We start from the raw sequence: 26,617 nt of genomic DNA on the forward strand, positions 1-26,617 counted from the left end.
TTCAAACTAACAAATTTATACATTGAAAGCAAACTTAAATATTCAAACAGTTAAAGGAGGATAGCGACTTAAAATTTCTGAAAATGTGATAGAAAATCCTTGCAAATTTTAGTAAAAAATTTCTCCAATTTATCAATGCAGTTTTCGATAGCAAATCGACTAAAAATGAACAGAAAAAATTATAGCGTAAAAAATATATATTATGCGCGTTAATTAGTCGTAAACAGCCATAAAATAATTAAAAATCGTAACTTGGGAAGAGAAAAGACACCAAAAGACAACTACGTTTTTTATAACATTATTGTTCTTAATTTCTTCTGTATGCTTCTGTTATAATATTTAACTGATTTATAATAATCTTGTATTTTAAGAGTCCGCAAAATATATTGTAAAATGTATTGCATCAGTAAAGAGAATTAAAAAGTTTAAATCATTTCTGGCGAGGAGTGGAAAAAAAATATAAAGCCTATCACGAACTGTATCCGGACCTTGGCCTTCAGGTTCACAGTCCGATACACTGTCACCTATACCACTTCAGTTGACAGAAGAGGTCCTAAAACTGTTTATCACCAAAAGCATATATACTTTTAGTGAAATTTTCTTTCGAAATTATTACCACCTTCATCACTCGCTATCATTAACCACGGAATTTTAATCCTTCCCTTACACGCATGGGCGGAGATACGGAGGGGCGTGGGAGCATTGCCCCCCCAGCATCAAAAGTGGAGTGGGCAGATCTAATGACTATGTATATATATATATATATATATATATATGTCATGTATATGAATTGACATCATCATCATCGTGCCCCCCCCAGCAATAATGACCTTGCCCCCCCCCCCCAGACTTCCAAGTCTATCTCCGCCTATGCTTACACGAATTAAAATGGATAATTTTGTTTGGCATACAGCATGTTAATATTTCAGAATACATTCCAGTGATTACATAACGAAGCCACAATATTAAAGTAGTGGAAATTATCGTAAACCAAGAAGACACGTGATTGGTTGAAATCGTGTAATCGCGGAATAGCGGTGCATTTACGAAATTAGCGTCCCGTTCAGTGCACACGAGCTCCAAGGAAAGATTGAGACATTTGTTGCCTTTGTAATCTAGGGTGCTTCTCCGGCAAGAGAGAGGACGTGGGTTCGATTCCCCACAAGGGCAGTAGAGTTTTCTCTTTTTCTTAAATATATCTTCACATCAGCCAGCTGAAGAACCTTCGTACGTGAGTAGATGTCCCGTAAAATGCGGTCAATATGGTTACTTACGCGGTTATTGTGAATTTTCTTTCACCTAAATTCTGACCGTTCAAATTGCTTTCTGGCGTATGTAAGTTTGCCGCTTATTTCAAGGAGTTTTACTTACTTCTAGTTAATGCATTAGCGAGATTGAGATGATTTTTGATTTTAATTTCTCATCGCAATGTATGTAGGAAAGACATTTTTCTGGATATTTATGCCAGAAAAACTAATCATAGCATAATACCCAGAAAAAGTATTTTCTTCAGTTTATAGATTAGTTTCTTTTTAGTAAATTTAGGCACTGAACATACCGATTTTGATTTTTTTACATAAGGGACAAATATAAGAACAAATTTGTAGAATTATTGGAAAAGCAATCTTTGATTTTTTTTGTTTATAAGTAAGATAAGAGTAGGCTCACAATAATCTATAGGTTTAATAAGACCATCCTCACATGGGGATCATGGGCGGAGATACGGCCCCCCCCCCCCAGCATCAAAGGTGGAGTCGACTGATCAAATGTATATATGTATATGGGAACTGACATCATCATCATCGTGCCCCCCAGCAATAATGACCTTGCCCCCCCCCCCCAGACTTCCAAGTCTATCTCCGCCTATGCTGGGGATACTGCAGTCTGAGGACTGATAGAAGATTTGGTATCCAGATGATCTAACACATGTATTTCTATGGTGCTGGTGAAAAAACAGTTTAATTATCCTTATGGGTGCCAAGACGTCGGACTGCACTAGGATTGCAACCCGGCACATAACACAGGGAAATAGAAAAATATTTTTTACTGCTCACCTGTTTTTCTTTTTTTTCATCCTCCTTCCTCCACAACACTGTAATGATCCACGTTAGAAATCGGAATAATCCTTAGAGCATACACGTGTATTAATCCAATTAATAAATCAAAATAATATACACATGCATAAACTAAACGAACGCTGGCACTACTGAATAGGGAAAAAATCGAGAAAATTCAAAATTAAAATTCGCCGGAAAAACAAATTCCACAGGGTTTGAAGTTGCTTGGCCTCAGCACAACTGAAGCAGTTTAACACCATCAGCAATAGGAAGAAAAAAATTAGTGCTGAAACGTGATTGTGAGCAGAATATGGGTCATTCCCAAAAAAAGTGTACATTCCACATTTTTGAGATGAAAAATTCAAAGTTGAATTTTTGAAATAAAATTGATCTCAAATTATAGCCAGTGACTTGAAGTTTGATATTTCATGAATATTTTTCACTTTTATTTTGTAATATTTTATTTTTTGGGTTTTGAAAATGACAGTGGTGTGACTAAAATGATCCAAGTTTTAATGAAAATAAACACAGAGACATGAAAATAAACTTTATTTTCATGTCTCGGACTGTGATAATGACAGCTCTGATCTGCCCAATTCCTCCAAATAATGGGTAATTACTGTATGTGTGACCTATATTTACATTATATGCATTCTAGTCATTGGGGGGGGGGGGGTTGCAACAGGAGGGAACGTATCTATAGAATATGCAAGTTAAATTGAAGGCCTGGTCACTGCCATCCTTCAACCTCAACCAATGAAAATATGAAGAAATATTTCACAGTTGCTACTGATGCAGTGAGTGACTAGCATGCAGAGTGATCTTGTCGCCAATATCCTCATGTGAGGGGCATCATAGAAATATACCTATTGTTTCGCCTGGTTACAGAGTCTTCTAGTATTTGTGTGATTTCAGTATCTCCATGTGAGAAGGGCCTAAGAATTCATAGGCGTGGTGTCCATTAGTATATTACAGTAGAACCTTGATTATCTTAGTCAATGATGGTTAAGAGGATCACGTATAACCCAAACCCCCGGTTAATCCTCCTGGAATAAAAAAGTTGCAACATGAAAGTAATCATAAAATAACTTGATTAAAATTTATATTCTCCCATTTTGTCTGCTTAAAATGAATTTAATGTATATTCCCATGTTATCGTTATCCATGTCAAACAATAACAATTGAACATTCTCAATGGCAATTGCAAGATATCTCGCCTCCTTGAAATCAAGGCTGTAGCGAGGGGGGAAGTTGGTCTGGGTCCCTTGGGGGTCTGGTCCCTCAAAATGTGAGAAAATGACTGAAAAAGGGGAAAAGATGGCAAAGTCAATCACTTTGATCCTCCCCCCCGAAGTGCAAGTGATCCCCCTCCGAATGAAATTACTGGCTATGGGCCTGCTTAAAACCCTCTTATTTTGATAATGATTAGTCTCAGATACATTGGCGTACGCAAAGGGGTTTTTGAGGTTCTAACCCCCAAGCTGAGAGTGTGCCATAGTGTTATTTTGCCAGAAAAAACGTTAAATTCCCCCCTTGAGAAGAAAAAAAATTGAAACCCCCTTGAGAAAACTTTGCGTACGCCTATGCTCAGATAGATTGCTTCTCCTAAGAACTTGTTTCCGACCCCCCAAAAGCTGTCAAATCAACTGCCAATGTGCAGAGTCGGCTTTTGTTCACATTTTGATAACAGAAGAGAGACAGTGTTTGAAATATACCCTTTTTTCTACCATTTGTGATAGTAATAGTGTGATATGCATACGATGTAAATAATAGAAAAAAGAACAATAAACTGAAGAAGAGAAATGCTCTAAAAGTTGTGTGTGTTGGGGGGAGGGGAAGAAAAATCACCTTCACCAAACTAAATTGGAGAAAAAATTTTCTTTTGAAAAAATATGGCATTTTACAGAGGGTTTGGTTTTTTCCACTGTGCCAGTTATAATGAGGATTGGTAAAATGTTTATGAAACCATGGTGAGGGTTAAGTTAAGGATAGTGAAAATACGGCTATGATTGTATAAGTAAGGTTGCTGTAAAATTGGCAGTTTTTTCCATTGCCAATAGTCTACCTTGGTGTTTTGGCTCTTACAAAATTTTTTATTGGTGACCAGAATGTTTTTCATGCCAACATGCTATCCTTATCTTTTTAGCGCTGCTTTTAATTATTGTCTCATCAGGGTCTCAGCTTTCTTGTGTTTGTTACTTAAATATGTATCTTTGGCTCATTAATTTTTTTATTTTTCGTGGATGAATATTCTCCAATCTGATGAGAAAAACTCTTCAGTTTTCAACAAAAGTCTGCCTTTTTCCAGCGAAAGAAACTGAAATTTCATTACCAAAAATCTGCTGCTGAAATGGTGTCTAACAGGGAGTGACACAAAAACATTTTTGGTGTTAATTTGCAAGAACAAGTAGAAGATCATTGAAATTTAATGGTTTTGTTCATTCCATGTCCAACACTTTCTTTGATGGCTCCAGGATACATCCTCACAATGTCCTAGCTGTTGCTTTTGCCTTTCCCTTGGCAATATTTAATTTGTACCTTGATGTTTAAGTTTTTTGGTGATTAAAAAAATTCTGGCTGGTCAAGGGCCGAGAACCTTGCCACAGTCGGAAATCACTGATTCGGCAGCAACCTTGCTTACAGAATCTTAGCCGAAAATACAAAAACCTTATTTTCAGTGGATCCCCCTTATAACATTCCCACTTGGAACATTTTCCTGCTTAGTAACAACTAATTTTCTCATCATCCCAACTCTTATTAATACTCAGAGATTTCCTGTGTTTAAAGTGTTTTTTTCTCTTACAACGTTTTTGGTGACGGTTTTTTGAAAAATGTTATAAGCAGGATCCACTGTATAAGTTGATAATCCGGGCATAATTTCTGTACCAACGAGTGGGACATTTGCTTGAACCATCACAATTTTATCATCTAAATTTAAACAGTATATAATCTATATATACTGTAAATGTGTATAGTAGATGATGAGAAATTTTTCAAGTATCAAAAGCAAGTAAAAAATTATTTCATAAATGAAATAAATATATATTCACTAATAAATTTTTTTACCTATTTCGTGGGGGGTCCTAAATGCCTGTTTTTTCCAGAGGCCTGTCAAGTCAAAAGTCTTGACTGCAAGTGAAGCAACAAAATTTAGCTACAGACAGAGACATTGTCGCTGCAGGCAATCATTGTTTTCTGTTTTTTTATTTTTGCTTTGTGCTCTTTTTTTTTAAACCAAATAATCAAAACTTTAAAAAAAAACCTTCTAATTACCAAATATTACCCTTAACCTCGTGTTATCTGAGTAATAATTTCTTTCTCACAACTCTAATTTTTCTTTCCGTGATGTTTTGAAATTTTTGTACCTCAGTAAATCCGCCCATGTATAATAAAGGTTCTACTGTATTTCTAAATCATGAATTTGATATCAAAACATGAATTATGCATCAATAAAATGTGACATTAAAAAATACATGATCAGTGCGCTGGTAGCATATGATTTTCTCAAAACAATTAAGAGACATTTATCAAGATCATAAACTTATAATTTTTGTGATTGTGTTTTTAATTGGGTTGCTGTATTTTTGAAATATGACATCCATATTTGTTATGGGCATCTTTTTCTCAGCCACCTCGTTAGGCATTTGCCTGTTGTGGCGTTGTATCTGTATTGTATTTGTATTCAATCTTTTTTGCGGGAAACCCCCACCCCCCACCATAATCTAAGTGTTCGGGGGGGGGGGGAGAGGAACTCCCCCTGAAATCAATTTTAACCAGGAATTCTAAAAAAATTGTTATAAATTACATATGGAGTATAAGATGGGCTCCTTTATAAAACGGAAACCTGTTAAAAATGGAAGATTATTTTGTCCCTTAATGTTCAGTTTCATACAAGTTTCACTGTAATTCAGAGAAAATAATACCACCTCTTCTCATCAAAACGTGGTCCTACACAGAGAAGATTGATAGAAGTGGCCTGATAATGGAGGGAAAATTCTGAATTATAGGAAAATGGTGTCATAAAGGAAAGTGGCTCTTCAGAGATTTTTACTATATCTTTTGTTAATACAACTGAATTTAATTTAATTGTGTGGACTGCTATTTTCAAATGTTTCTTGCATATAATTTCTGTATTTTTTTAAATATAAGTTTGGGAGCTTGTCACACTTTGAAAATTATAATGGAATATATTTTTTTCTTTTAATAGGAAAGTCTGAAATTGATTTTACTAAAAAAATTCAATTGAGCTTTTGGAATTTGAAAGAAAAGTTGCTATCATCCTGAACTTCAGCCTCCAGAGTGATGAATGATGAGTGGAAAAATATTAGTTTTATTTCTCTGGTTTTTTTCTAATTGTTTGAGTTTCTCAGCAGCACAACCACAAAACAAAAGCTTAGGGGACATAGAAATTAAGAAATCAGTCTTGATTTGTATCCTTGAAGTATGGAAACAATAGATCATGGAAACAAAAAATCATTCGATGTGCAGTGGAGCCTTGTTTATAGGATGCTGAAATGACCATCTTGAAACATCGTATAAATGTGAAAATTCTACTTCTGAAAATTTTTAAAAACAATCCCCTGTACATAACTGTAGGTTTCTCAATAGGACACAGTACCCTCCATACCGGAAAATGCATTTGATGCGTTTTCCTGCCCTCCATAATGCATATTCCTTTTTTCTGAAAACTCAGTAGACACTATTTTCCCACCACAAGAAATTGATTTCAATTGTTTGAAATGCAACCATATGTTCCTTTAGAATTTTTTCCATTGTCTACAGCGTTACTCCTGGAGGGTAGGAAAATACATCAAATGTATTTTGGAGGGTACTGTATGATATTGAGAAACCTACAGAGAGAGAAAGAGAGAGAGTATGCACAGGGGATCATTTTTAAAAAGTTTCAGAAGTAGAATTTTTGCATTTATTAAACATAGTATATTTTTTATTTCTTGGAATTATTTAAAAATGATTTATTTTTGTTCGAAGAAAAAATGAACATACTAAAAGTTTTCTATAAAAAGAGTTCTCATACTAAGTAATTATAATGAATTCAAAAAAGATGTAGACACTAAACATTTTTAATTAATATTTGGCAGAAAATTACTAATGATATATTCCTTAGAATGTTTCCTAATGTTCCTGAATTTCTAAGAATTCTCTAAGAATGTTTCCATGTTATTTAATGATAAACTAACCAGGAACTATGAATTCACTTCACATATTATCAATATAATTATATGTAGCTGTGTGTGTGTGAGTCCATTTGTATGGTGTATGATAAGCTTGATCTCGGCCGTAATTACATTGAGACAACTGGGATCCCAATCTTCAGCCCCCAAGTAAGCTAATTAGATGGAGACATTAATTTTTGGCTCAAAGATAAATCCTGTTGCTAATATGCTCTGGAGAACCTGCAGCTCATGGTATGGAACTGGTTTTGATTGGTGAGAGTTTCAGTTTCATAACACCATACTTCACTTTTCTATTTTTGTCGTTTTCTTTTTTTTTTTAACAATGGATCCCAAAGTTTCATATATATATATATACATATATATGTAATGTATATATGTATATATATATATATATATGTATGTATGTATGTATGTATGAGTATTTTTGTTTATTTGATGATTTTATTTTATAAACATGATATTGATGGCCCAGTTCAAAAAGATAACTCAGAAAATTACATTTCTGAGTTATGCTCGCCATGACACAGGTGAAAAATGCCTGGACATATTGCAAAACACAGTAGCAACTCACAACTTTGTTTATACAAATTATACGCTCACTACTGTAATTAAATCTGAGTTACTTCCCATTGAGTTTCATACAAAGTGAATCTTTAAAATGCAGGTATTTCAAAACATAAAATTGTGAGTTGTTGCTTTTTTGAACTGGACCATCTATATAAATTACTGTGGCTGCTCTCAAAGCTGGACTTTTTAAAAATGTTGACTCCTGTGCTAAGATATTTGTACTTTGAATGATGCAATTATTTTTTCTAACGTATGACAGTTCAAACTCTTCTTAAACAACGCAGAGGTGAGCAGATAGCAGCTGTTAAGCATTTGTTGTCATTTAAATATGAACAACAATATAAAATGCTTTCCATTATGATAAATAAAATGTTTGAAGTAAGTATATGCAACATGTTGTTTTTTATTTGTTTTAATTTTTCATCAGATTAAAGTTGTAACATTAAAATATAAACAGTTTGTAGTAAGGGAATTTTAGAGTTATTTTTTATCCAAATGTAGTGGAGCAAAGTGAAAAATATTTGAAAGAACATCCCATGTTTTAAGTTAAACTTGATTCTAACAGTGCGGTATCAAAATAATTTTGCAGCCCTCTACAATAACTACATGTTTGTTTTTGCTAATAACATAAGGCTTAAGTTTCATATTTTTGGTTTTACATACAGTGACACCTTGATATAACAATATTATGCAGACCGTGGAAAAATATCGTTATGAAGGGATTATTGTTATATCAAGAGGCAACATTATCCTTAATTATGGTCAAATTGATGCTGTTGTTATCATCTTTTCTACATCAGCATTGTAAATACCATCAGAAAATGTACTTTTATGTATTTATTCATTGCAAAAAATCATAATTTATTAGTTTGTTAATAAAATTCACTTAGATGCATTGCCCCTGTAAAGAAGTTTGCTGCATTGCACTTTTTTGTCTCACACAGAAAGTAGCAATACCAATAACTTCCTTTAATTTTTGGGGATCCTTTAGTGCAAACTATAGATGTTATTGGACGAAGTTATTACCGAAGTTCAACCAAGAATGACAAAATTGATAGAGAATATTCTAATCATTCTCCCAGTCTAAGTGGGTCACTGTTCTCACCCCTTGCAAACCATTTGCTGGCTTAAAATATTTGAATGCACAGAAGTGTGGGAGACCCTAAATACAGGACTGTACAAAAGAAATGAATGGTACATAATTTTTTGAATAAAATTTAACATTCTGAGAAAAATACACATTGAAATCATTTGATACCGTGCACCGCCCAGGCTATATGGACCATTGTCAATTTTAGCCATTGCCCCGGATGAGGGGGCTGGGTGGTGTCGGGTGCTTTATTATACATATAAAATACATGAATATAAAAACACATTATTAAAAAAAAGTATATACAGATTTAAATATTTCTATTATACAATTTATTTCGATGAGCTCGTATGATGTCTTTGTAGCTTTATTGAGCTTTGTTTTCCGTGGCCAAGTGGTAGGTCCTGAAACACGTTTTCCCTTGTTGGCTCGGGTGAGCCCTCCGCCGTGACCAGGCCAGGTCCTGGACCATGCGTCTTCCCTTGTTGGTTCGAATGAGCCCTCTGCTGTGACCAGGCCAGGTCCTGGACCATGCGTCTTCCCTCGTTGGCCCTCCGCTGTGACCAGGCCAGGTCCTGGACCATGCGTCTTCCCTCGTTGGCCCTCCGCTGTGGCCTAGCCAGGTTCACACGTCTTCCCTTGTTGGCTTGGGTGAGCCCTCTGCTGTAGCCAGCCCAGGTCCTGGACCACGCGTCTTCCCTTGTTGGCTCGGGTGAGCCCTCCGCCCTAACCAGGACATTGAAATCAGTAAAAGTATTCAATGATAGATGCTTTAAAATGTTGATGACAAAATTAATATAACATCATATATTGGGCATTTTGCCTTTTGTGGCCTTGCATTTGTATTTGTATTATAACTGAATATGTAATATTAATAAATTATTATACTTATTTAGAGAGAAATACAGGCCTATCACTTGCCCAAAGTAATTAGGTTTCACTGTATTTTTATCTATTGAGTCAAAATATATTTATTGAAAGCTGACTAAAGAAATAGATATTCTGAGAACTTTTGTGTAAATGCTAAAAAAAGTTATTCTCTGAAATATAAATTTCTTTGATTCAAATTTTTATTATTCAGTGATAAAGCATCAGGATATAGGGGGATAGGTTTGTGCAAGTGCTTCATTGCAGTGCTCAATAAGGGTCTACTTCTATGAGTAATAAACCATCAAAAACTTTGTAAAAGAGCCTCAATAGATAGAGATGATGGAAGTTCAAACTAAAAATATGGCATTTTTATGTATACAAAAATAATTTAACAATGCAACATTTTTTTAGCTATTTAGTACTTCAATTATATTTTTACTGTTTTAAATCTACATATAGCTTTTGTTCTAACAATTTTTTTTATATTGTCAATCTCTAGATTTTTAGGAAAAATTAAGAGTGTCTGAACAAACACATTAAAAATAATAGTTAAACATGTTATACTGTCAAACTTCTTGATTGATTGGTACTTATTGGAAACATTTTTAGGGAATCTTATCAAGCAAAATTATTTTGGAAGCTTCTGGATATATTCCTGGTGAAGCCTTACCCTTAAATGAAACTGTTAAAGATGGTATGTATTTTTATATCACCAAGAGTGAAACTTCCTTTATTTGTCTCGTGCATTTAGGTGGTAGTGTTTTTTATACATAGACTATAGAAATATAAAATCTTAGCTACAATAGGCAAATTGCTCAACAAGGTGGCTGGAAAAAAATTATATAAAAAAGGGGTTAAAAAATATATATATAAAGAGATTACATTGAAAAAAAAAAAATCGACATCCATAGTACCTAAATACAGCACCCCAAAATTAAGAATAATACAAAGACATAATCTGAAAAATAAAACCTTAAAGGGAAAATAAACTGCTCATAAATATATGTTTGCCATAATTTTCCCTCAAGTATAGATAGCTTTTTGGTTTTTCCCACCGTGCATATCATATTTTCTTAAGGGTGTCTTTTGTGGAGAAATTTACAACAACAGTAGGTAAGCCACTCCATGCATTCAAAGCCTCCATTAGGAAAAAAACACCCTGCACGACAATGATTTGGAATTTTCCCTAATCAACCGATACTAGTGTCCTCTAGTCTAAACATTTGATTGATGGTATATCAGTTACATTCTCAAAGAATCATGTCTTTCTTCATCAGACCATTCCTGAAGGTTGAACATGCCTGAAAACACAGCCAACATTTTTCGTTGTCCTAACAGGCAAAAAAAAGTCGTGCTAATCAACGTTAATGGACGAATGTAAACCAGATCATAATCGTTAATAAAAAAATCAGGAGTTTGATAGCATATAATCTTTGTTCTCTGACTTGTTACTATGTTTGACATTGTGCTTGTACTGGACATAAGGAGTATTTCTTACATGTCCAACAGTAGTCAACTAGCATCAAGGTTGACCATTTTCCCTGGTACTGTTGTTCTATATGCTGGCTATGTCCTGATGGAAATGCTTTCCTCGTTCATCACAGACATTCCTACTATTTTCTGGGAAGAATTCCAGGCAGGAATCAAGAAAATGAATCTTTTTTGACATATTGCAGCCAAAGTAATAGAACATGGCCAACATGCCCTCCACTGATTCCTGGTAATTATTTGGTTTGAAATTCCCCAGGCTTTAATCTAAACACCAAAATAAACACACATCTCTCACAGAGCTATGTCTTCCCTTGTAAATACTTGTTTAGTCCTCCACTCTTCACTTATGACGAGATGCCATTCATGCTTGTTTATAATGTTTCTAATTACATTTTTAATTGGGTTGCTTTATTTTTGGAATATCTGACATCCACATTTGTTATGGGCATCTTTTTCTCATCTCAGCCACCTCGCTGGGCATTTTGCCTGTTGTGGTGTTGTATTTGTATTTATTATAGGAATGATGAAATTATTTTGTGATACAATGTAGTTTTGGCATGGCCCTCATGGGGGGGGGGTTGCTGACATGGCTCCATCTTGGAGGCCTGGAATCATTTTCATTATTTTTTTTCACACTATGGGGGGGGGGCCTGTGGCAAGTGATTTAGAGCCCACCAAAGATCCAGGGCTAGGAGCCCTGCTGTAGGATGTGGTAAGCATACGTTTTGGGAGAATTTTTAACGTGGTGAAAAATGTTGAGTCCTGTGTGAGTTTCATTTTTCATCAAAAATACATCTCGTAAAACACTTTTTTAATTGTTAACATAGCAATATCTTCAAATCCAGAGTCAATATAACTTCTTTATGGTCATATAGGTCATGGTATGGTTCAGCAGGTCAAAATCATCTGGTATTATATATTTTCATGTTGGATACAATTTCATTGTTGTCCAGTGTAATTAAAGGGGCCATTGAAGTATTACGTAAGCAGATTTTCAGCCATTTTTGACCCCCCCCCCCCCCGTCAGCAAAAGTCAGCAAAACACTGACCCCCCTCTCCCCTGTCAGCAGCTTAGAATATTTTATATCTTCAGAAAGGGGTGGTTGATGACATAAGCAACCTTCAAACGCGCCACCCCCCTTGTCATCAAAAGTTAGCGAATCCGAAACCTCCCCCCCCGATGCTGACATAATACTTGAATGACCCCAAAGTTGCAATTTCAAAATGCTGTGAAATATGAACCACTGGTGAAAAATACTTGAAAATCTGATGAATACTCCTGAAGAAATGCAATTTTGTGTGACAAAGGGAATTCCTATCTGTACTTGAAAATTTACAGATAGGTGGTGCTATGCTCATGGAACATGGGGAATTCACTTGCAAAATGGAAACAACAGTCATTTAAACATTGCAATATATGTTCCATGAATTATAAAATTTTGCGATGCTAATTAAATTGTCATTTTGCTTCGGTTGAGTATTGTTCCCATTTTCGAGCAAATCTCCTGTGTTTCATGAGTGCAGCACCATCTGTCAGTAAATTTTTAAGTATTTTTTTCTTTGCGAAAAAAAATTCTATTGCTTCAGGAGTATTCATGTAATTTTTCAAGTCATTCTGACCAGTGGTTCTTATTTCACTATGTTTTGAAATCGCAACTTCAATTATAATCACCCTGTATTAAGAATAAAATGTCAAAAGTTATATAAAATTAGTTTCTTTTTTGTGTAAAAAATATTCACTTGATTTTATGTAAATATTTCAGCTACATTTTATATTTTCATAGGCCTTTTTCAAATTTTGGACAACACTGCTCTATATGGTGAATTTCAGCTAAGAATGCCAGATATTTGTGACAGAATCATGAAAAATAATCAAGAATGGCTTGTACTAATAAAATGGGCTATAGGCTTCAGCAATACTACTAATCTTTATGATAAAAAGACTATGGAGCTGATTGATTTGGTAAAATTTTTCATTAGTAATCGAAGGATTTGCTGCAAAAAGGAGATAACTCCTTATTTTAGGGGACTTGGGTAATACATCATACACTGGTGTGCAAAAATTAAGGATGAAGCTGAAAAATTGAGGTCGAGTACCCTTTACGGACAAAAGCAGATTTAATATTACTAGCGATTCTGAATGCATACACATCTAGAGAACATATATGCAATAAACTCCCCCAACATCATATAAAGGGACTGGTTTGGAGGTGGCAGAGTTCTCGTTTAGGGAGATATCATGCTTGGCATTTGTACATCTTCCAAGGTGGTTCAGTCACTGGTGCTCGCACTATGCACTGACGTTCTATTTCCTCACATGTGTGTCTTTAGAGGGTCCTCAGTTCCTCTTCATGGACGAGAACGCTACACCTCATGGTACAGTGACTGCCGGTCCACAGATTTAAATCCAATGGAACACACTAGGGAGACACTTGGCAGCATGTCACCAGCTGCCAGCAATGATTCCGGAGCAGCAATTGGCGCTACAACAGGAATGGGCAGCAATGCTTCAACAGCTTGTTGACTACCTTGTACTCAGCATGGGCAGACGATGTAAATCCTGCATAGCAGTCAGAGGTGAATAGGGGTAATAGTAGCTGATACTTTCAACTGTAAGGGGTGTTTGGATAGGGCAAGGTTGGAACTCGAGGTCGAAGCGTTACGAGAGAGAGTTAGGGTTTTAGAAGGCACGATCATTACGGAGCCAACTGTCGATGAAGAAGCAATATCCACGAACAACAACAGTTTAGAGGGTGAATGGGTGGTTGTGGTAGAGGGGGATAGTAATAGGGGCTTAATCATTGGCGATTCTATATTTAGAGAGCAAAGTGTGTAGGGATTTTTTGGGGTTTCGAGTGCTGCTGTCTTCCTTTGGGGAAGATTAGCAATGTTTGAGACGTTTTTTTATCAAAAGTTGCCCTTGCAGGTAATCCTGTGGGTGGGAACAAATCAGGTAGGAGCGGATAGTAGTGAGTCCCTGTCCGAGTACCGGGATTTACTATTATCCACTAGGGAGGGGGATTCGGATGTAGCAGTGATTCCATACTGCCAAGGGGTAGTAGGGGGTGTGAGAGTAGGATCCACCATTTCAATTTAGGCCTGAAGGACATTTGCTCTTCACTTGGGGTCACATTCTTGGAGCTTCCCGCATTTACCAACAGGTAGCTTTGTTGGGATGAGATTCACCTGAATAAGAGGGAGTCTGGGAGGTTTAGGATAGGCTCAGGTCTGATTTTTTTACCAGGGTTTAAGCTAGATAAAAATTCTTTTAGCAAAAAAGAGAGAGAGCGAAAATGGGGGGAAAAGTTTTAGCAAAATGCTACAATACTAATGATTTATTGTTGGATGTCTTCTCCTTTCGTAACTCCTGTACGCATTGCGTACTTTGTACAGTACCCCCTTTGTACAACTTGTACAAAAGGAGTCTAAGATTTCATGAATTCTAAGATTTTCTTTTTTGCATTTTGCAAAACATGCAACCATAGCTTAAACCCTGTTTTTTATTCCCAGATCTGTAGGTAAAAATGTGGGTTCGTTAATGATAATAGCAACAATATTGAAGGGGAATTACCCACCTCTGACTTGGATGGCTTCTCGATTGACACTAAATCACCTGGCAAATTAAAATGCGTGCTAATTAATACCAGGAGCATGGGTAATAAGAAAGATTTTTTAGAAACTATGATAGTTGTGGAGGGCCTGGATCTTATAGCCATTACAGAATCTTGGGCAAACGATGGGGATGAATCTTTCTTACACATCTCAGGATCTGATAGAAAAGGGGGTGGAGTGTTGTTATATGTGAAATCATGTTCGAAGGCTAGAGAGTGTAACATGATATTGAAACTATATGGGTTGAGCTCGAAAACAAAAGACATCATAAACTTATTGTTGGGGTTTGTTACAATCCACCGAATAGGGATCCAAACTACATCGCCAAACTTCATGATGAAATTTCCTACAAATACAATGCCATAACAGGCAAAATGCCCAACGAGGTGGTTGAGAAAAAGATGCCCATAACAAATATGGATGTCCTATATTTCAAAAATACAGCAACCCAATTAAAAACACAATCACAAAAATTATAAACAATATATACACATGATAAAATATTATACAATGCCCTTAAAGAATATAATGGTTGTCATATTCTAAGTATGGATAGCGTCTCGATTTATCCCAACATGTTTATCGTATTTCTTTTTAAACGTGTCAATTGTGTTGCAATTTAGTACCTCTGGGGGTAAGCTATTCCATTTATTAACAACCCTATTAGAGAAAAATTCCCTGCGACACCATAACCTCGCATTGTCCCTTACCAATCGATACTGGTGTCCCTTTGTAAAAGCAGTCGATTGCTGGTGTACTAAAAGTTCACGGTCCTTCCTATCCATCCTGTTGAAAATTTTGAACACTTTGATCATATCTCCCAGACACCTGCGCTCATCCAATGTAAACGTATTCAAAAAATGAAGTCTCTCTTCATAACTCAAGCCCAGTGTGCCAACAAGGACACGCATAGCTCTTCTCTGCACCCCTTCAACCAAGTCTATGTCCCTCTGTAGGTATGGTCTCCAAAACCTTACAGCATACTCCAGTCCAAGACGAACTAAGCCTCGGAAAAGCGGAAGAATGACTTTAGGAGAGTGCGGAGAGACCTTTTTGAAAATCAAACCAAGCATTCTATTCGCTTTTTTGACCACCACTGAACAATGTTCAGAAAACCTAAGCCGCTCGTCAATGAGAATTCCCAAATCGGTGACTCTAGTTCCATCCGGGATAGCAACACCATTCAACTCGTTAGAGAACCGTGGGTTGTTCGAAACAAAGAGAGCAACCATGCACTTGTCAACGCTAAACGTCATGCTCCATTCATTTACCCATGCTGCAATCCTGTTCAAGTTGCTCTGGAGCAACTCCCTATCGTTTTGATTCCCGATTACCCCCATTAGCTACACGTCATCTGCGAATTTGCTAGCAATCCCATCAATACCCTCATCGAGTTTATCGATAAAAAGTGAAAAACATATGGGGCCAAGGACACTTCCTTCAGGAACTCCACTTGTGACATCTGTCCAACCAGAGAATTCCCCGTGTACCATAACTCATTGCAACCTATCTCTTAACCATGATTCTATCCAATTCAGCAAGTTGCCCCCAATCCCAATCTCGTGTAAACGCTTCAAGAGTTTACCATGTTGGACACGATCGAATGCCTTCTGGAAATCAAGGTTAACAACATCTACATTCTTGCCGTTACCTAAAGCCTTTGTCACGTGATGATAGAAGCAAAGGAGGTTTGTTACACATGACTTCCCCTTCCTGAACCCATACTGATTATTCGCCAATATATTATTCTTGTCTATCCACTTCACAAACTGCCTTTTGATGATAATCTCCAAAATGTTCGTAAGGGAACTTGTCAAACTCACTCGATGATAAATTGGACACAGGTTCTCTACTACCCTTCTTAATCAGAACATTAGCAAGTTTCCAATCCCTTGGGATGATACCCTCAGCAACACTACTCCTGTATATCTGTGCGACTGGCCCAAACAATTCATTAGCACATTCCCTGAGAACCCTGGGATAGATATCATCTGGTCCTGGTGCTTTGCTTGCACATACATTTTTTAGAAGATTTAGGACCTCTACATCTTCCACTTCAATACTGTTGAGTATTTTGTTACTCTGTGCAAAACACGTACATTGAATATCATTATCTCATTATCGAGAGGGGGGCCAACTGTCCCCTTGCATCCATTATTGACGTATCTAAAAAATGATTTAGGGTCAGAGCCAATGTTATCTGCCAACCTAGATACAACTTCCTTTTTAGTATCCCTTATCGCTTTTTTCAATGCTTTTCTTTTATCAGTAAACAATGATAGGTCGCCTCGTCCACTTTTATACTCTCTGAATGCTCTTTTCTTTTCAAGATAAAGGTTACGCACGCTATCCGTGAACCATAGAGGGTGCAATGTTCAAATACGCTTTTTTTGAAAAAAGGGTATGACGCCGTGCAAAACAGAGGACAGCTTCGTACTAAATTCTTCCCATTGACTTTCCACCCCTATTGATTCCAACCGGTCTTTGAAAACTTCCGTTAACCTTCCTCTCAAAACATCAAACTTAGTTCTCCGAAAACAAGGAACCAGTCTTTTGTTATCAACCTTACCCAGGGAAAAGTTACAGTGAAATCTGACGATATGATGATCCCTGGAAGAAAACTCATCCCGCACCAAAACATTTTCAACAAGAACTTTGGAACTGGTAAGAACTAAATCCAAAATAGCAGTACCCCTAGTGGCTTCTGATACAAAACATTTTCGAGCACCAGCTTAAGAAAGTCTGATTGATACTGATCTCTAGATGAAAGGTTCTTCCAATCAATACCTAGGTAATTCAAATCCCCTAGTATAACCCTCTTACGCTTACACATGTTGAAAATTTCATCATGCAATTTTTCGATGTAGTTTGGATCCCTATTCGGTGGATTGTAACAAACCCCAACAATAAGTTTATGACGTCTTTTGTTCTCAAGCTCAACCCATATAGTTTCAATATCACTTCTCTGCACGTTACACTCTCTAGCCTTCAAACATTATTTCACGTATATCAACACTCCACCCTCTTTCCTATCAGATCTATTTCTCAAAAAAGTATCGTATCCTGAGATGTGTAGGAAAGATTCATCACCATCGTTTGCCCAAGATTCTGTAATGGCTATAAGATCCAGGCCCTCCACAACTATCATAGTTTCTAAAAAAATCTTTCTTATTACCCAAGCTCCTGGCATTTATTATCACACATTTTAATTTGCCTGGTGATTTAGTGTGAATCGAGAAGCCATCCAAGTCAGAGGTGGGTAATTCCCCGTCAGTACTGTTGTGATTATCATTAACTAACCGGCATTCCCAACTACGTGGTCTGGGAGTAAAAAACCTGACCTAAGACTATTGTAAACCTCCCAGACCCCCCTCTTATTTAGATGGATCCCATCCGAATGAAGCCACCTATCGGTAAATGCAGGAAGCTCCAAGAACGTGACCCCAAGTGAGGAGCAAATGTCCTTCAGCCCTGTATTGAATTGGTGGATCCTACTCCTATACCCCTACTACCCCTTGGCAGCACTGGAATCACTGCCACATCTGAACCCCCCTCCCTAGCAGATAATAGTAAATCCTGGTACTCTGACAGAGACTCACTAATATTTGCTCCTACCTGATTCGTTCCCACCCACAGAATCATCAGCAAAGGCAGCTTTCGGCAATGAAAAACCTTTCGAAGGTTGCAAATCTTCCCCCCAGGAAGACAACAACGCTCGAAACAAAATACTCAAAGGTATTGAAGTGGAAGATGTGGAGGTCCTAAATCTTCTACAAAATGTATGTGCAAGCAAAGCACCAGAACCAGATGATATCTATCCCAGAGTTCTCAGGAAATGTGCTAATGAATTGTTGGGGCCAGTCGCACAGATCTACAGGAGTAGTGTTGCTCAGGGTACCGTCCCAAGGGGTTGGAAGCTTGCTAGTGTTGTTCCGATATTTGAAAATGGTAGTAGAGAAGCTGTGTCCAATTATCATTCTGTGAGTTTCACAAGCTCCCTCTCAAAAATTTTGGAAATTATTATCAAAAAGGAATTGGTGAAGTGGCTATACAAAAATAATGTATTGTCAGATAATCAGCTTGGGTTTAGGAAGGGGAAGTCATGTGTGACTAACCTCCTTTGCTTCTATGATCACCTGACTAAGGCTTTGGGTAAGGGCAAAAATGTAGATGTTGTTTATCTTGATTTCCAGAAGGCATTGGATCGGGTCTAACATGTTAAACACTTGAAGCGTTTACAAGAGATTGGGATTGGGGGCAACTTGCTGAATTGGATAGAATTGTGGTTGAGAGATAGGTCACAACGAGTTATGGTGAACGGTGAATTCTCTGGTTGAACAGGCATCACAAGTGGAGTTCCTCAAGTAAGTGTTCTTGGCCCCATACTTTTTTTCACTTTTTATCGATAAACTCGATCAGGGTATCGATGGGATTGCTAGCAAATTCGCAGATGACGTGAAGCTATCTCCTCTTCGCGTTCTCCTAAAGTCATTCTTCCGCTTTTCCGAGGCTTAGTTCGTCTTGGACTGGAGTATGCTGTAAGGTTTTGGGCGTTGGAGGCCATACCTACAGAGTGACATAGACTTGGTTGAAGGGGTGCAGAGAAGAGCTATACATGTCGCTATTGGCACATGGGTGCTTGAGTTATGAAGAGAGACTTCATCTTGTGAATGTTTTCATTGGATGAACACAGGTGTCGGGGAGATATAATCGAAGTGTTCAAAATTTTCAATGGGATGGATAGGATGGGCCATGAATTATTAGTACACCATGAATCGACTGCTTTTACAAGGAGACACCAGTATCGATTGGTAAGAGACAATGCGAGGTTATGGTGTCGCAGGGAATTCTTCAGTTTTCTAATAGGGTTGTTAATAAATAGAATAGTTTACCCCCGGAGGTAGTAAATTCTAAAACAATTGACACATTTAAAAAGAAATACGATAAACATGTTGGGGTAAATCAAACTCTACTTCGACTAGCTGCTGTTTGTCCACTATCCTCTTCTAAATTTCAACAAAACGGAAAAGAATGTGCTTGGCAGTAGATGAAAAAAAAAAGTTTCAAAATAAATTAATGTGCAAACTCCTACTGAGAGAGAAATTGCCAAAATGTTCTGGATTCCAAAAAGTACATTGAGTACTGTAATCAAAGATCAGCAAAAGATAATTTTTGTGTGCAAGTAAATCCAGAGGTGTTTCACCATCTTGAAAATATTATAGAAAAATAAAAAATATATGAATATTTAAAAAATTCTCCCAAAAGACATTCAAAATTACTCTGTACCAGTTTTGAGAGCGCAAATACAGTGTGTAACAAAATAAAAAAAAATCTAAAAATAAAAAAAATTAAATTTTTATACTGTTCCTTGTCCTCTAACTTACAATTAAAAAGTTGGTTCCCTGTCTTTCTCGTGAGGCAGAAAAAAAAATCCAAGTTTCCAAGTGCAATATTTGCTGAGATAGTCAAATTCAAAAAACAGAGAAAAGTAAGGAAAGGACAGCATAAATGAGGGATACAGATTATTTAAGTCTATGCAACCACAACAAGTTATTCTGAGGAAGAAGTAGGAGACTTTTTTGAAGAATTAGCCAAGATGAATAGTAAAGGAAACCATTATATCAAAAGAGTAATGGGTGATTTCAATGCTAGAATTAGAGAGAGAAGAAATGACAAAAGCTCACTCAGAGGTCATGGTTACAGTGTACGAAACAACGGAGGAAACAGACTCATCAAATTTACAGAGAGCGAAGAGTTATGCATCATGAATTCGTTTTTTAAGAAGACAGATGTGGAAGACGGACAAAGAAAGTGGACGTGGAGAATCCTAACTGGAACAACACGCAAGATTGACTACATCCTATCTAATAAGAAGCATGTGATCCAAGAGGAACAGAGGGAAAAGGAGCAGTAAGAATAGAAAATAAAGCAGAATTCGTACAAGTAGCACCTATGCTGAAAGAGGAAGTCTACAAGGCTATAAGATGTATGAAAAAAGGGAAATGCTCAGGTGAAGATAGGATTTCAATAGACATTGCTGAAGAAGCAGGAGAAGAATTATGCAGTACGCTAGCTACTTTGTTCACAAATTGTCTCACAAAATCAGATGTGCCAGAAGAATGGAATAATGCAATGATGGTTCTTCTTTACAAAAAGGGTGAAAAAAGGATATCAAGAATTACTGACCAATCAGTCTCCTATTAGTAATTTATAAAATATTCACCGAAGTGCTGACATGTAGGCTTGAATCCACATTAGACACAGCCCAACCAAAAGAACAAGCAGGTTTACAAAGTACAATGGATCACACCCAAACAGTCAGGGAACTCATAGAGAAACATAAGGAATACAAATTACCATTGTGTATGGCCTTCATTGATTTTGAGAAAGCGTTCTGTTTTCACATCTGCGTTAAAGCTCTAGATGTAATTGGAGTAGAGAAGACTTACATCAATATCATTAAGAAAATATGACAAAGCAACTGCAACCATTCATTTGGGTAAAGGAAAAGCAAAACTTAAACCGGGGAAAGGAGTCCGACTGGGTGATACTATCTTACTAAAGCTCTTTACCATTGTTTTAGAAGAAGTATTCAGAAACCTGTGGATCGGAACGAGACAAGAATTAAAATAAATGAAGAATTTCTGAACCACTTGTGTTTTGCAGATGACAATGTTATTATCAGCATGTTGAAGACGAACAGTTGATTAAGATGAACTAGAAGAAATGATACAAGAACTAGTGAAGGGGCAAGTATACAGTTGGGTTTGAAAAATGAATCTGTAAAAGACTTACGTTCAACTCCTTTTGCTTTGAAGATCTTGCTCAACAACTCAGAGATAGAAGTAGAAAGCTATGTATTCCGGGGGACAAGAAATTACTATGGACAACAGAATCATTAATGTAATATACAGGAGGATCGGATGGAGCACTTTTGGCAAAAACAAATTCTGAAGAGCCACATGCCATTTTATGCCTGAAAAGTGTTTAACCAGTATGTGCTACCAGCACTGACTTATGTTGGTGAAACATGGACATTCACAAGCAAGACGATACAAAGGCTGCAGACAACACAAAGGAGCATGGAAAGGTGTATGGGGTGGGTGTCACAAGGAGACAGAAAACAAATCACTTAGATAAGAATGGTGGAAATGAAAATGTCATTTTTGTCCCAATTTCTTACTGAAATTCACAAAAATATTAAAAACTTTCTCGGTCGTCCGTAATTTCATTCACAATTGTAAACATGACCAATAAATATTTTCTATTTTTTTCCATGAATATTTATAGCGTCTTATAATTATGTCTCGCACTGTATTTCTACATACCAGTTGTTGCCATTGTGAATTTTCGGCATACTATGGTTAATTAGCGTTTTATACCAGTATAAAATGTTTGGGCTTTTTCATGGTTGATTAATTTTTCCCTTTGTTTAAACATCATTTATGAATGATTTTAAAGCACTATCAGCCTTGGGCGTGCCCCACTAAAAAATAAATTAATCTTGAAAAGGGATCACTGAAAGAAATGAGAATACTAAGAGCTACATGCCATTATGCCTGAAAAGAAAAGTGTTTAACCAGTGTGTGCTACTTAAACATTTAAAATGGAAATGGGCTGGACATATTGCGAGAAGACAGAACAACAAATGGACCACAAGTATTCTGGATTGGTACCCTGTGGTGCTAAACGTCTGAAAAAGCGTCCTCAAACAAGATGGATCGACGAGAACTGAAAAGAGGCTGGAGTCAACTGGATGGCAAAAGCATCACACAGAGTAAAATGGAAAAATTTAGAGCAGACCTTCATCCAGCAGTTGAAAATGGTTGATGATGAAATGAGGGAAAGGAGTGTTGTCTGTTAGATTTTGCTGTTCTTTCATAACTCTTCTCCAATTTTTGAATTCAAATATCTTAGCAAATATAGCATTTGGAAACACAGGATTTTTTCTGTTGGCCTCAGGAGATACTGGGCAACAACTTTCTAATTTGAAGTTGGAGGACGAGGAAAATTGTATAAAAATTTAGATATTTTTTATTTTGTGACATACTGTATTTTCATTCTCCAAACTTGTACAGGGTCATTTTTGAACACACACCTTTTGAACATTTTTTAAATTGGTATCATACCTCTATGATGGATGGTTGATGAAGATAAAGGCCACATTAGCACTTGGAGGATACCCTGTATACATATGATTATAAAAAGGTAAATAGTATATATCTAAAGATTCTACTTGCACAATATAACTTATCAATTATATAATGCATATTGAGTGATATTGTCAATATTTAAGCTATAAATATTAAGCTATAAATATATAAATATAAGAAATGGGATAAATGATAAAAAAAACTACAAAATTTTCCATAATATTGATAATTTAAAATTTTAAATAATATAAGAAAAAAAGTTTCATAATGGGGGTATAGTCCATATGCGTGAAACAATAGTTAGAAATAAATTTTTGTAGTTCTTTGTTGATGATCTATTGTTTAACTTTTATAATTTGGGATTATAAAAATCACTTATTCATGATATTTCATTTTTATATATATGATAATGCATGCTGACATCAAGTAAAATAATTACAGACTGCCCAAGAAATGAATTTGATAAGTAGATCACCGTCTTACACTAATCCTTACAGATCATCTAATGAAGCAATGGTAAGTTTGTATGATCAACTGTTATGGGGGATAATGTACACTGATGTCCAAAAGTTCAGCATAAGTAAAGTTTGTGCAGATTAGTGTGCCCCTGGAAGGCGATGGAATGATTCAAGGGGCTATAGAAGCTATGGGTTTAGTATAGGATCCTATGGGTTGGCTTGAGTTGGGGGGGGGCGGTGAGGAGATTAAAAAATGTTGAAGGGGGAAATGGAACAAAAAGTTTTGGAAACTATGGTGTAGATCAGTTTCTCAAACCGTTTTTGTTTGCCCCCAGAGTTTTTTCCCCTCATCCCCCCTCCTCCTTAGAGATAGCCCATATTGTATCCGTAACTATTATCCTCCCATAGAGGGTAATATTGGTCACTTCAGGAAACTGGTGTAGATATACTGTATTTGGTGATTTCCTGTCAGAATCGGTGGAGACATTTTTATAGGGGTACGCAGGGAGGAGGAAGGATATAGGGGAGAGAGGCATGTGCTCTTTTCCCCAAGACAATCCAAAATTGAAAACATTTTTGAATAGTTTTGTAAAAAAATATGTATTTATATCAAAAGAAAACACTTTTGCAATCTTAATCAATTTTTGTTAATGTGAAATGCTTTTTGAAGGTTGGTAACTCAAAATTTCTCTGGAAGAGATGCTTGTGCTCACCCTTCACAAATCCGGTATGCCCCTACAGAAAAGTCGATCCTTCGTACATCTCTGGACCAGTGATGGTTTGTGCATTATGCTTAATTTTTGGACATGAGCGTAACATCATATTTGAAAAACCTGTAAAATGGTTTTCAAGATGAAAAGTATCAGTTACCAAAGGAGCATAAACACAAGATAAATAAAATCCTTAGTGTATGCAAGTGTATTTCAGTAGTTGAATATTAACATCAAATATATACGTAAATAAATAAATTTATATGATTAATAATATTTTTCTAATATAACTTAGTAATATATATATACAGGGTAATTCCATAATTCCTCTTGCAGCATTTTACTGGTGAACTGTTGATCCATCTTGCAAGCGATTTTATAGTTATTAAAATAAAAAATTAACTTTTTATCCCCCATCCTCTAACATCCAATTAGAAAGTTGTTGCCCTGTCTTTTCTGAGGCAAAAAAAAATTCCACTTTTCTAAGTGCAATATTTGTTGAGATATTTGAATTCCAGAATTGGAGGAAAGTTGGGAAAGAACAGCATAAATGAGGGGAAAGGGGAAAACTGTTATCTATTAGTTTATGCTGTTCTTTTCTAACTTTTCTCCAATTTTTGAATTATATCTCAGTGAATATTGCACTTAGAAACATGAATTTTTTTTGTGGGCCTTAGAAGAGACAGAGCACAACTTAGGTCTATCGCCATCTATGGGCAATTTACTACCTAGTGATCTCTGCCGTAAGTGTGTACAGTGCCGTCTTAAGGCGTGGGCCCACCCGGGCCTCACAAAAATGAGATCTGGTTGAAATTTTCGAGAAGTTGTTTGCTAGGGCCTCAGAAAAATCAATTGGCCCGTGGGCCCATGATACGCTTAAGACGGCCCTGAGTGTGTACCTAACAGTCTGTGTTTGTATCTAGTGTTGCATTTGATTTTTCAGTGCTGCCCCATCTATATTTCAGAAGTAAAGTGTAATGATTGAATTACATTTGTACCGTTTGTAGGTCTACCCATTGCAATATATGAATGACATATCTGAGTTCTAAATGTTATTCGGATACTTTTTGTAATTGGAAGTATGCTTCTGTAGGATCAACAGTTCACCAGTAAAATATGACAAAGGAATGAGAGATGGAATCCCCATGTACATTAATGAGTTAATCAATATTTTAGAGAAAGAAAATTTGTGGGAGTTTTTCACCTTCTCTCCCCCCCCCCTTTTAATCAGTGTATCTCAGAGTGGACAACATTTTTTTCCCTGCAGAATCCTGGTATTGGCTATGTGTACAGCATGGAGTTCTATTGGTTTAGATATTGGTGAGATATACATCACCAAACTGGATGTATTGCATTTTGTTATTGACGAGATATCTTGCTCCCACAAAAGCCTCTTATTTTGTCAGTGATGAGCCCAGATATTTTGCAAAGTTGATTTCTCTCTGGGAAATCTTTTTTATCTCTTTTACCTTGCACCTGGTGAAATTGAAAGCAAGCCTACTATTGTGAAAAAATTGACGTGCCATTTTAAATAGAATTTGGGGATTTCTATGGTGAGAATCCCTCTCCCATTTTTTAAAAAATTAGATACTAGCAGGCTCCCTAAAAATATTCAGGCCTTCGAACTCATTGTAACAGGCCTTGATACACTTAATAATAAACTGAAGTATAGTATTTAATTTCTGATTAAGTTATATATATCTAATGTACATATTTTTTTTTCTATATAGTAACACTGAAAAAAATATCATTCTTTCATGTAGAAAGGGCATGCTAAGAGTAGTGAAATGAATGTTAAGAAGAAATTTCCTAAAGGACCAAGATTTACGAAGCAGAAGCATATTGAGTTGTGATAACCCTGTCTTCTATGAACTTTTCATAACTTGTACAATAGTTTTTTTTATGAATATATCTGTTAATTAATAAAATTTGTACAATGTCTTTTCATGTTTTATTTATAATCATAAATTCACTTAAATTCCGAAATTATCACAGCATTCGTTTGGATCAATTGCATCTTCTGAACCTTTCCTATGAGAGAAGAGTTATTTTCATCATTACATCTGATTTGCTGTGAGTAGCGTTCAACATGTTTTTGTAATTTTAAGAACTACAGTACATTAATTCATACACTTACTTTCTGAATGATACATTTTTGCGCGCTTTATTAACATATTTGTGCATAGGCGGATACGAGGGAGAGCGAAAGGGGTGATTGCTCCCCCTTTCAGTAAAGAAATTGTATTACTGGCGGAGATATACATTTGCCTCCTGTTCATGATACATACCTTCATTGATTAACATCCCATCCCCCTCGTTTTAGGAGCCTGTATGCATTGTAAACACTAGCATTGTGAGCCACTTATGCATTTGTAAAACAAAGATGGAAACACTTCAGCCCACAAGGATTATGA

At 36.3% G+C, this 26,617-nt stretch overlaps 1 protein-coding gene and 1 long non-coding RNA gene across 7 annotated transcripts; one reads left to right on the plus strand and one right to left on the minus strand.

Moving 5' to 3' along the window:
* The first annotated feature begins 1,030 nt into the window (after positions 1 to 1,030).
* LOC149084968 (coiled-coil domain-containing protein 134-like) lies at positions 1,031 to 26,144 on the plus strand. Of its 6 annotated transcripts, none has more exons than XM_089232715.1 (7): positions 1,031 to 1,335; positions 6,265 to 6,487; positions 8,079 to 8,197; positions 10,389 to 10,473; positions 13,055 to 13,233; positions 23,477 to 23,551; positions 25,967 to 26,144. In XM_089232715.1, the coding sequence occupies exons 2-7, from the start codon at positions 6,364 to 6,366 to the stop codon at positions 26,054 to 26,056; spliced, it is 672 nt and encodes a 223-aa protein (XP_089088841.1). In that variant the 5' UTR covers positions 1,031 to 1,335; positions 6,265 to 6,363; the 3' UTR covers positions 26,057 to 26,144. The 6 variants fall into 6 exon arrangements, with proteins under 6 accessions (XP_089088841.1, XP_089088842.1, XP_089088843.1 ...); XM_089232717.1 differs by having other exon boundaries at positions 1,035 to 1,335; positions 25,934 to 26,021; XM_089232714.1 differs by having other exon boundaries at positions 1,036 to 1,231.
* LOC149084969 (uncharacterized) lies at positions 8,962 to 25,972 on the minus strand. Its single transcript, XR_016192773.1, has 3 exons — positions 24,207 to 25,972; positions 23,012 to 23,066; positions 8,962 to 9,635 (listed from the first exon to the last, which is right to left on the minus strand). It is a non-coding gene; the product is annotated as an uncharacterized LOC149084969 (long non-coding RNA).
* Positions 26,145 to 26,617: the final 473 nt, after the last annotated feature.

The sequence above is a fragment of the Pholcus phalangioides genome, unplaced genomic scaffold, assembly GCF_987345545.1.
Source record: "Pholcus phalangioides strain wild (caught in Gottingen) unplaced genomic scaffold, Ppha-v1.0 ptg000007l_1, whole genome shotgun sequence".
In the NCBI taxonomy this organism is placed as follows: domain Eukaryota; kingdom Metazoa; phylum Arthropoda; class Arachnida; order Araneae; family Pholcidae; genus Pholcus; species Pholcus phalangioides.